We start from the raw sequence: 10,714 nt of genomic DNA on the forward strand, positions 1-10,714 counted from the left end.
TCATTTAAAAAAAATAAAGTTATGTTGACCCCACGCTGGCTATTCTACTTGTCGCTCTTTACATATCTATAGTTCTACATTGTGATTTCTTATCCTGTTTGAGCACTGGTAATCCAGATTTAGTGATCCTGAAAAGTTCCTATCCGGATCAGTTTGATCCAATTCGATGTTGCTCTGAAAAACTGGCTCAAAATGTAAGCTGGATTACGTGATCACGGATCGCAAAAACAGAATTACTAAATCTGGATAAATTTGATCCGGATTAAACCTTTTGAAAAACCGGGCCCAGGGCCTGGTTTTTTAAAAGTAATCCACTAGGATTTTGGATAAGGGATTGGATCAAATCTTGAAAATGTTTTTTTTAAAAGAAAAAACGAATTACATAATCGGATTAGATCACGTAATCCAATCTTGGTTTTGATCCAGATCAAACCTTTAGTTTGGGTTTTTCAGATCTTTTTTGTAGGATCTGGATCATTTTGATCCAAAAAATCTGGATAGTGATTTCCTATCCTGTTTGAGCACTGGTTATCCAGATTTAGTGATCCTGAAAAGTTCCTATCCGGATCAGATTGATCCAATTCGATGTTGCTTTGAAAAACTGGCTCAAAAAGTAAGCTGGATTACCTGGTCACGGATCGCAAAAACAGAATTACTAAATCTGGATCAATTTGATCCGGATTAAACCTTTTGAAAAACCGGGCCCAGCAGCTGACCGTTACAGATACAGCATGCAGCACCGAGGACCGTCTATCTCTACAGCTTCAGACAGGGTTTTATGACAACCTTTGTAAATGTTTGCAATTAGGAATCCTTCTGCAGAAGACATGTCAGTGTTTGACGTAAACTGTTATTTTATAAAACATTTAATGTTGAGTGTTTATATGCATATTTTTATATATAATAAATGAATACACATTTAAATACATATGTTTGTGTGTTTTTGTTTCTCTGCTGAAGCACCGCAGTAAAAATTATCTTAGGGTCTCCTTTTGACCAGCAGCAACTCTGGTTAGTGGGTTCCCACTTAGGAAGAGGTCAAATTTCATTTTTACTGTTGATCATCAGTTGGCACCATTAAATCCTTTACATTGCCCCGTGCAAAAGCGTGTCTGACTTTTATATGGAGTTCTGTGGAGTAAAACTGCAATTTATAGAGTGCATGCATAAGTACACTTACTATGTTTACTATGTTCTAACAGCTGAGGTGCCTATTTTTTATTTTCTCCTACACATCAATATATGTGTGTAAAAGTCTCTCTTACAACCTCACACACTCACTAAACACCAAATAAAAGCAAGAAATCAAGCTTTTTTGAACTGTAACTGATGATCACCAGTAAAAATCACAAATCTTACCTCTTCCCAACAGGAAAAACCACCAACAATCAAGAATGCATGATTATACGCTGTCATGACGTTGCATTTAAAAATAATGGAAATCATTTAGGCAAAAACAGCCATGAACACAATGAAAGGGTGGTAAATTTGCCCAGAGTGTATTGTTGAGTTTTTAAAAAATTCTAAAAGTATTTTCCCAAAATATGTGTCAACAAGATTTGTCACCAAAAATCATCCCATTTGCTGAACCACAGAGAAAGTTGTTGGTAAATTAAGCCTCAATATCAGCCCAGAGTGGACCAAAACTTCACCAACAGCACAGAAGGGTTAAACACCCCCAAATCCTAGATGGCATGGTTCTATGAGGCAGTGCTCACTTCTGGACAGAGGGGCAAGTGTAGCAAGTAGCAAGTGGAGATGTTTTGAACCTTCAGCTGACAGCCAGTGTAAGTGGAGAGGTAAGAGAGGTGTGACGTGGGCTCTCTTGGGATCATTGAAGACCAGATGAGCTGCAACATTTTGTTTGGCCAGGATTGATTAGATGAGCATGTCATCGGTGTAAACCAGAGATGCCCAAACTAGGGCCCGTGGGCCAAAGTGGATCCAAGGTAACCTTTGATTTGGCCCTCCATCCCATCTGAGAAGAGAGGGAGAATGATGGGGAGTTTTTGGGAAAAGTCTTTAACAGAGATTGTCATTTCTAATCCAACATAACTTTATTTTTTAACTGTTGAGATACAAAAATAAACAAACTGAAATTAAACGTTTCAATGAAATGTTGTGAATGAATCAAATAAAATAATAGTCACTTGAAGGAGAGCAGACATTACAGAAGACATCAGCAAGCGAAGGCAAAGTGTATTTTTAGTGTTATAAATGGGATTGTTCATGTTTTATTGTAAGACTTTCATTCATTATAAAATGTATAATTATTAATACAATTAAAGAATTTGAAATGTTGTAAATTACAGTATTCAGTGAATCATGTAAATTATATAATGAATAATAATAATAAACTAGGAAATTACATTGACAATTTTACAGTTTGGTAGATTTACCTCCAGCCCACCACCCTCAGACGAGTTTAGTTTTTTGGCCTTTCATAAGAAAAAGTTTCCCTGAAGCACCTCTGAAATAAACTTTAACTAAAAGTTTTAGATTGTGAGCAGGACAGCACACTGGTTCTCCCGCAGCATGTTTGTTCATCATTTCTATCTTAATGTGTTGATCATTTTCTTTTGTGTTTCTGTATTGTGTGAAGGTCAACCAGTCCACAGTTTATGCTGCTATAATCTTTATTCAGTTTTATTCATAAACTATGTACAATATATACACTGTGCTCACGTCAGCTCCAGGTCTCTTGGGTGAAGGTCTCTCAGTGACGTGGTCTCTTCTGGTCGTTGTGCGTCTCTGGTGGAGATGGGGAGCGGGAACGTTTCCCTCTGGCGTCCTGGACTGAAGATGCTGCACCAGCTGAGGAAGAGGAGGGCAGCGGCTTGGTCTGGCAGGAGAAGGACGGCCTCTTTTTCTTCTCAGCAGCATAGGCCTCACTGAACAGATCGAGCGCAAACACACACAAGCAGACATAATGTGAGATTTTCACAAACAATAGAACATGCTGCAATGCCAAGTACAGTTTACTCACGCGTCTATGATGGGAATGACGTATTTGCCGCTGCCGTCCATCATGACTCCCTTTCGGTTTGGGTCGTCCACCTCCAACAGGAAGCTGCGGGGAATCCCTGTGCTCCTCCGGATGCGCTTAAGCGGAGCAGAGCTGCTGCCCTGTGAATTCATGAGTGACAGTCAAACTACAGAGCAAACAATCTGACTGATGGAGTCAAGAGCTCAAGTTCACAGCAACCATAAGCTTAGAAAACCCAGTTACCCCTTTAGAGGGGCAGTGCCTAATGTGGTGTCCTGGGATCCCACAGTGAAAGCAGACATAGTTGGGTGGAAGAAGCCCAAGCAGTGTCATGGCCTCACTGATGAACATCAGAACCATGAGAATCAGCTCTAACATTTCTCACAAACCAAACCTGTCAGTGTCTGAACGCTCACCTGCTGGAGTAGTAGCACAGACTGGACTGGTACATCACCGCTTTTAGCTTGTCCTCCTCTGATGCCTTTGCCTCAGCCAGATTCTCAGTCTGTTTCACAGGCATTTGCACATTAGAATTTTATTTTACTGGTCTGCCTAAGTAGCTGTGTGTGTGTGTGTGTGTGTGTGTGTGTGTGTGTGTGTGTGTGTGTGTGTGTGTGTGTGTTTGTGTGTTTTAAACTGTGTATTGATATTCTGCACTACATGTCATTATGACGCCTCAAATGCAAACACTGCAGTTCAATACAGAGCAGCACAGTGGGGTGAATTAATCATTTGTTCAATACCTTCAACAGCTGCTCCAGTGAGAGGAGTGAAGAATCACCTGTTTGAGAAGATTTAGCTGATGGTCCAGCTTGATGTCTGCAAAACAAAACAAAGGAGCTTGTGTGACTAAAACACCACAGACAGACTCAAACTCTTGATATAACATCTATCAGAGGACGATTGCGCTTATTTCACATGACTTACCCAACAAATCTTCTGTTGGAGGACTTCAGCCCAGCCGCAGGGACCCGTCTGATGATGACCGATGTGTTTTTGGGGATGAGAGCATCATCATCTGTGTATTCTGACAGCAAAATAAAGTTTATATATTAATAATCATTTACCATAGTATACTTTGAGTGCCATTAGCATTTTAAAACACTCAAAACATCACTATATGTCACCATCAGAGTCATGATAACACATGTCAGCTTCTACAAGTCTGTCTGATAACACATCTAATGTTAGTGTAGTATAGTTTAAGTGGCTTTTCCTCATCTCACCTTCATCAGTTTGGCCTTTGCTGATCTTCAGCTGGCAGAACTTCAGCCTCTCGCGCCTCATGATCTGCCGCTTCAGCTCTCCCACAGTGATGTTGAGGCCCTCAAACTGGAGCGAGTCGTAGGTGAGTCGACTCTGAAACCTGTAATGAACACAAGACATACTGAATACAAACCACAGTGTGATAACAAGGGTCAAACCTGAATGATGGGAGAAGCAGACGATCAATCGATGTATCCAACAATCAATAATCTGGGAATCAGTAGCCACGAAGGACGCCGAGATCAGATGCCAATGAGCGAAGTTCAAAACAACACAAAAAGAACCGTTGCCATGGATGTTGACGATCACGTGACGAGGCGCTAAAAACTTCCGCGTTATTTTCTCATTAATAATAGTGAAATCATTACTATGATAATAATAAAATAAACAGCAGAACAGTTGGCCATCTCTGAATAATACACAGTGGCGTTTCCTTACACGAATGGTTCAGGACTCTGTATAGAGTCGGGCGAGTCACTGAATCAGTGATTCGTGGCTGAATGAATCACTTAAAGCTTCACTCGATTAAAGAGGTCTCTTGCTGCCACCTATTGGCGATTTGTTTTTCCGTTTTAAAGTAATTTAACACTTTTTAAAAACACCTTTAAATGTATTTTCTACAAATGTTCATCTCTGTATGTTAAAATGATTTAAAACTCTCTAAGCTCATCATTTATTTGTTTGCCCTTGATCTTCATTATGTGTTACAGTTTTTTTCCAATTGTTTTGCCACAAATTTCAGAACCCTGATGTCAATTAAAAAAACTCTAGACACAAAATCCTAAACAGTCACTACTTTTAACACTCTCCAGTGTTCTGCATACAGCATTCATTCCCTTAAAGAAGTCTTGCATTTGCAGGATCATTGATTCACATAATCCTTTTATAATACAAATACTACAGGAACACTACTTTAGATCACCAGCAGCACACAAGATGTACATCGCTTCAATAAACAATCATTAACAATCATTAAATATTGTTGTTTAAAATATATGATACAGGTTTCATTATGGTCTATAAGTGTAAAGGGAAACAGTGCAGACAGTGGATATACCGAACTAGTTTTATAAATTCCATCATAATGTAGGTTTACTGTATTTTTTTTCTCACTTCACGTCCCCATATAGAAAGCTGATAAATGGCATGATATATGGTCCCATCTGCAAATTACATTATTATAAAATGTCATAATAGTCAATAATTTGTCAAAATAGTGAAAAAATCATTGTTTATATTTTTTTCAACCATATCATATATATATATATTTGTAGGGGTAAAATATATAACATAATGGATCGTATATATACGTAACATATATGTTTTAACAAATGGCAATATTTTGACATGTATAACATATTTTATATATGTAAAATTCATATGAACTATTATATCACATATGTAATTTGCATATATTTCTATATATCAGATTTCTATTTTGGGAATTTGTGTTACCATCAGTCTGGTCTTGTGGATTTGGTCACGGGTTCTCCTCTACATTTCAGTGTTGTTTTTATTACTCAGAAATCTTGGAAAGAACCTTCTGTCAATGTAAATCCAGGCCTGACATTGGTCTGCTGTGACTGGGCTTTCTTACAGTGATGTCAAATATATAAACATTGTCTGTAAAAGTGGTACACAGAACAAAGAAACCATAAATATGGACTAAGGATGAATAAAGATGACATCTATAGATAATGTAGTTCAGTTGGGTCATCTTCTGTGGTAACTGATGTCATTTGATCTATCCTGATTATTTCATCATCTAAACATGTAATATTGTACATCAGTTTCCCCACATCAACAATAATGCAGCAGTTATTCATCATTTTGAGTGCTTGTATCAGTTGATAATAACATCATGTGAAGTAAATGAATACATGGTTATTTCAAATGTAATGTTTGAGTTGCATTTTGAAATGGGATCAATTTGAAGTTTAATTGTGTTATATTGAAAAGGTGATCTGAGTTCAATGAATAAAGTATGTTTGACTTGTGTGTGTTGTATCCAAGCATTTGAAAAAAGAGTTAAAAGTTTTGCAAAAATGTACAATTTTGGCAAAGGTTGTGAATTTTGTGTCTAGACTTTTGAAAACCAAAGTTCTGAAATTTGTGGCAAAACAATTGTAAAAACCTGTAATAAAAAAGAGAAAGGATAAATCTTATAGATGATGAGCACAAATCTGAAAGCATCTGTGGATCTGTCACAATCCACTCGTTTATTATCATTACTGTGGGTTTCTTCATCACAAAAATAAGCCCATGTAAGAATTGAAATATTACAAATATTTTTGATGTCTTTGACAATTCAAAACATGAGCTGAAAACAGAGACTGTTGACCACAACCCAGCAGGTGGGAATGCGGGAAAAAACAATTCCTGCTGCATTTGCATCTGAGTCTGCTGAAACTCGGCTTCAACCACCCCAACTCACACATATGGTCATTTCAATGTTTGAATGTTTCAGATTAACCTAAGTGACTTTATCTATCATGTTTGATATCATTTGAAATGTCTCAGTGCGATTGGTACAATGGTCTCATTCTCTCAGAAATAGACATAATCAAAACAATAAATATATAACTTCAGGCATCTTTTGAACCACTGTGAAGGGTGTGACTTTTCCACAGGCAGCACTAAATGCAAATGTCTTTTGTTATGCTCACACCCCTGTCCTTGAGGGAATTCTTGGATTACTTAAGGTAAGGTTTGAGAAAGGCTCAGCGCGATTCTGCTTACCCCGATCAGCCCGTAACATGGAGCTTATGCTCCATGTTATGTATATTTTAAAGTCAGGAATGCATCTTTTAATCTTGGATTTATCTTTGGTAACTTGATGTATTTATTGATCTTTTATGAATTGACTGATTGAATTGGCATAATACACATTTACCTGACTAATAAATTGTTATGTTTTGAATTATTCAAACAGTCCTCGTGTTATTATCACTGATAAATGTTGTTGTCCATAGCACTACAAGCCACTGTACAGGTTAGTAACGGACTAAAACATGTTAGACGGAGCAGTGTGGCACGCTATACAATGTTGCTAGAGATCCGACTAACATATTGGCATTAATTCAAGTATACTTATGCGGACCACATAAAAAATCTCCTAAATATAGTAAGTATAGGGTTCTGCCACTTTAGGAGAGTGGTTAATCGCCTCTGTTTAATGACCAAGACTGACAAGCTTGTATTAAGAGATTGTATACCCGGCCGGTGCAAGACTCGAGATGCTATAGGAATCTGAGTAAATGAGAATAAGGTATAATAACAAATCAAAAGAATATTCAATCATAATCTAAAATAATGTGAAAGGAAACAAAATAATCTTATCAATGTTTTATAATTGGAGTCAGATAAAACGAGGATAAATATATTAATATTCTAAACCACCTCATACTAAAATTGGAGTCAGATATGAGTTAAGTTTAATATAAATCAATATTGTGCACTGGAAAGACCGAACATGCAGTGAACCTTCATCCACCATTGGATACCGTCATTGGACCAACTGGGTGGACCCTACACCCATATACAAATAAATAAAACACCACAAGCAGATTTAAAACATCAGAATCTGCAGAACAAGGATCAGCACTGACCTTTCCAAGAAGAAGAGCGACTGCAGCAGGCTTGAACTGAAAGACTGATTCATATTATTGAGTGTTTCTAATTCAAAAACTCTTTTGTTTAGGGTTAGTGATTCAGATCTCATTTAATGTTTACAGAATAATGAAAAATGATTTACAGACCTAATTTGCATCAATGAATTAAAACAAAACAAGAAGACTGCAATGAATAATCCCTGATATAAGGATCATTTCTAATCATTTATCAGATTTACCATTGTTTTAATTATTACGAAAAATCTGTGAAATGCAAATTTTACTCATGCAAAAAAAATATTACAGACAATGGATTATCAAGTTATGAATTCCAATAGTGAAGGTGGCGAGGCAGTAGCGCAGTTTCTGTGTGGAGTTTGCATTTTCCCCCTGCCTTTACGTGGGTTTCCTCCGGGTGCTCCGGTTTCCCCCACAGTCCAAAGACATGCGGTACAGGTGAATTGGGTGGACTAAATTGTCTGTAGTGTATGAGTGTGTGTGTGTGTGTGTGTGTGTGTGTGTGTGTGTGGATGTTTCCCAAAGATGTGTTGCGGCTGGAAGGGCATCCGCTGCGTAAAAACTTGCTGGATAATAGTGAACTATAATGCTATTGTAAGTGAATGATTAGCACAGTTTATTAAAGCATTAGTTTTTTTTTGTTTTGTTTTTTTAACAAGAACCAGCATGTACAGTTTTCTTATACAATACAATACAATCACTTTACATTTCCTAACAAGAATGAAATAAGTGAAAAAACAAAGAAGAGAAAAAAAAACAAAAAATAAATAAAATAACAGAGGAGAGGGTACATAATTATCAAATTACATACAAATATGTTTCGCACATTTTATAATTTTAGTTATTTACAAGAGTTAGTAATGCACTTTTTTTTTTTACAGGAAATGCATATATACAAACATTTTATGTAAAAATGTTAAAGGAGGAGCATATATTAATTGTTTTAATTGCTTTTCTATTTTGAGACTTGGAAATCACTTTTATATACATTTGAATCTCTTTTTCTAACACCATGAAGAGAGGTTTGCTTTTGGAAAACTTGGATTTATGTATGTGAAATTTACATAATAATAAAATAAAATTTATAATAAAACCAGCATCTTTTAAAGAGCGATCCTTAACATAAAAACCCAAAATCACATGTTTATAAGATAAGGAAAAGGTTTTTAAGATATTATGAGCAATAAAAGCTTCAACATTGATCCAAAATAGTCGAGTATATTGGCAAGACCAAAATAAATGTGAAATAGTTTCATTAAAGCTTTCGCAAAAACAGCATTCTAACTCAATATCAATTTAAAATTTTTGTAGAAATAATTTTGTGGGATAAAATCTATGAAGTAATTTAAATGATATTTCTTTAGCTTTATTTGTGATAAAAAAATGTTGAGGTAATGACCAAACTTGAGTCCAGTTTGAATTATTAAAGATATTGTTCCAGTAAAAAATAACATACGGTATAGACATATTTTCTTTTAAGATTAAAGATCTAATTTTGTGATTATTAGGCTTAAATCCAGAGAAACAGATAAACCCAACCGAGGTTTGTTCAGGTTTAGGAGGACAAACAGTAAGTGCTGATGTACATACACTGCCTTTATACAGCATATGTATGCCAGTGGGTATTGCCCCGGTTAGAATAGTAAATTCCTGTAATGTAACAGGAATTTTGTATCTTGCCATAAATTCTGTAAATGTAAACAAATTTCCGGCATTATCAAATAATTGGTTAACTAATAATAGTCCATTGTTAAACCAATTGTTAAAGAATAGTGACATTTCTATACATGATATTGGCATTATTCCAAATATGAAAACTATGTGGGGAGAAGTTGTGTTTATAAATAAGCCTCCATGTTGTAAGCACTTGTTGATGAAATTTAGAGAGTTTGATTGGGAGTTTTTCAATTTTGTAATTACACATTAAAAGAAATTCTAAACCACCCATATGAGAGAAAATGAAACGGGGGATAATCCAATTAATTTTAAAATTACCACTAAGTGAGTTAAAATCAATAAAATTTAAGCCGCCTTTGTCATAAGAATTCAGCATTACTGATTTTTTAATATTATGAATTTTGTTTTTCCAAAGAAATTTTGTCAACATTCCGTCAATTAGTTTGTTTGTGTGCTTATCAACTGAAATAGGCTGAGCTGTATATGACAATCTAGAAATACCTTCAGAACTCTGCCTTTGATTGATAGATCTCTTTGTAGCCAATGGTTCATCATCTTTTTCGTTTTTTCAATAATTGGTAGAAAATTGGAAATACATCTACTTTTATCATCCTTAATTATTTTAATTCCCAAATATGTCACACTCTCTCTCACAGGGATGTTACAAATTAGAGATTCTGAACAATCTCTCACTGGTAATAATTCACATTTATTTATGTTAAGGCAGAGACCTGAGGCTTTAAAAGGGTTCAAGAATTTCTATTGCTGTAGCAATCTGTGAGGCATCCTTCAGAAACAAAACAGTATCATCCGCTAACTGGCTTATTACCACTTCAGTGTTTTCAATAGATATTCCTTTTAAGGAGCTTTCTCTAATATGTATATTTAGAAGTTCAGTGGCTATCAAAAACAGGTACGGGGAGATTGGGCATCCCTGCCTAACTCCTCGTCTCAAAGAAAATCTAGGAGAGGTGCCGCTGCTGAGTCTAATAGAACTATTGCAATTAGTGTAAAGCATTTTAATAGATCTACAGAAGAAATTTCCAAATCCTACCCTACTAAGAGTTTGTAACAAAAATTCATGTTCTAAAGAATCAAAAGCTTTATAGTAGTCAAGAAAAAGTATAAAGTTGTCATTAGAGAAGTAATGTGAATT

General features: G+C 35.8%; 1 protein-coding gene across 4 annotated transcripts; it reads right to left on the reverse strand.

Annotated features, from left to right (window-relative positions):
• Nucleotides 1–829: 829 nt before the first annotated feature.
• On the reverse strand, nucleotides 830–4,527 carry LOC110439291 (E3 ubiquitin-protein ligase RBBP6-like). Of its 4 annotated transcripts, none has more exons than XR_012387055.1 (7): nucleotides 4,213–4,527; nucleotides 3,914–4,013; nucleotides 3,730–3,805; nucleotides 3,403–3,491; nucleotides 2,987–3,126; nucleotides 2,686–2,891; nucleotides 830–1,978 (listed from the first exon to the last, which is right to left on the reverse strand). XR_012387055.1 is itself a non-coding variant. In XM_073916534.1 (6 exons), the coding sequence occupies exons 1-5, from the start codon at nucleotides 4,370–4,372 to the stop codon at nucleotides 3,027–3,029; spliced, it is 525 nt and encodes a 174-aa protein (XP_073772635.1). In that variant the 5' UTR covers nucleotides 4,373–4,527; the 3' UTR covers nucleotides 2,208–2,891; nucleotides 2,987–3,026. The 4 variants fall into 4 exon arrangements, 2 of the variants coding, with proteins under 2 accessions (XP_073772635.1, XP_073772636.1); XR_012387054.1 differs by having other exon boundaries at nucleotides 1,477–1,978; nucleotides 2,675–2,891; XM_073916534.1 differs by lacking the exon at nucleotides 830–1,978 and having other exon boundaries at nucleotides 2,208–2,891.
• Nucleotides 4,528–10,714: the final 6,187 nt, after the last annotated feature.

Source organism: Danio rerio, chromosome 11 (genome assembly GCF_049306965.1).
Source record: "Danio rerio strain Tuebingen ecotype United States chromosome 11, GRCz12tu, whole genome shotgun sequence".
NCBI classification, from domain to species: Eukaryota; Metazoa; Chordata; class Actinopteri; order Cypriniformes; family Danionidae; genus Danio; species Danio rerio.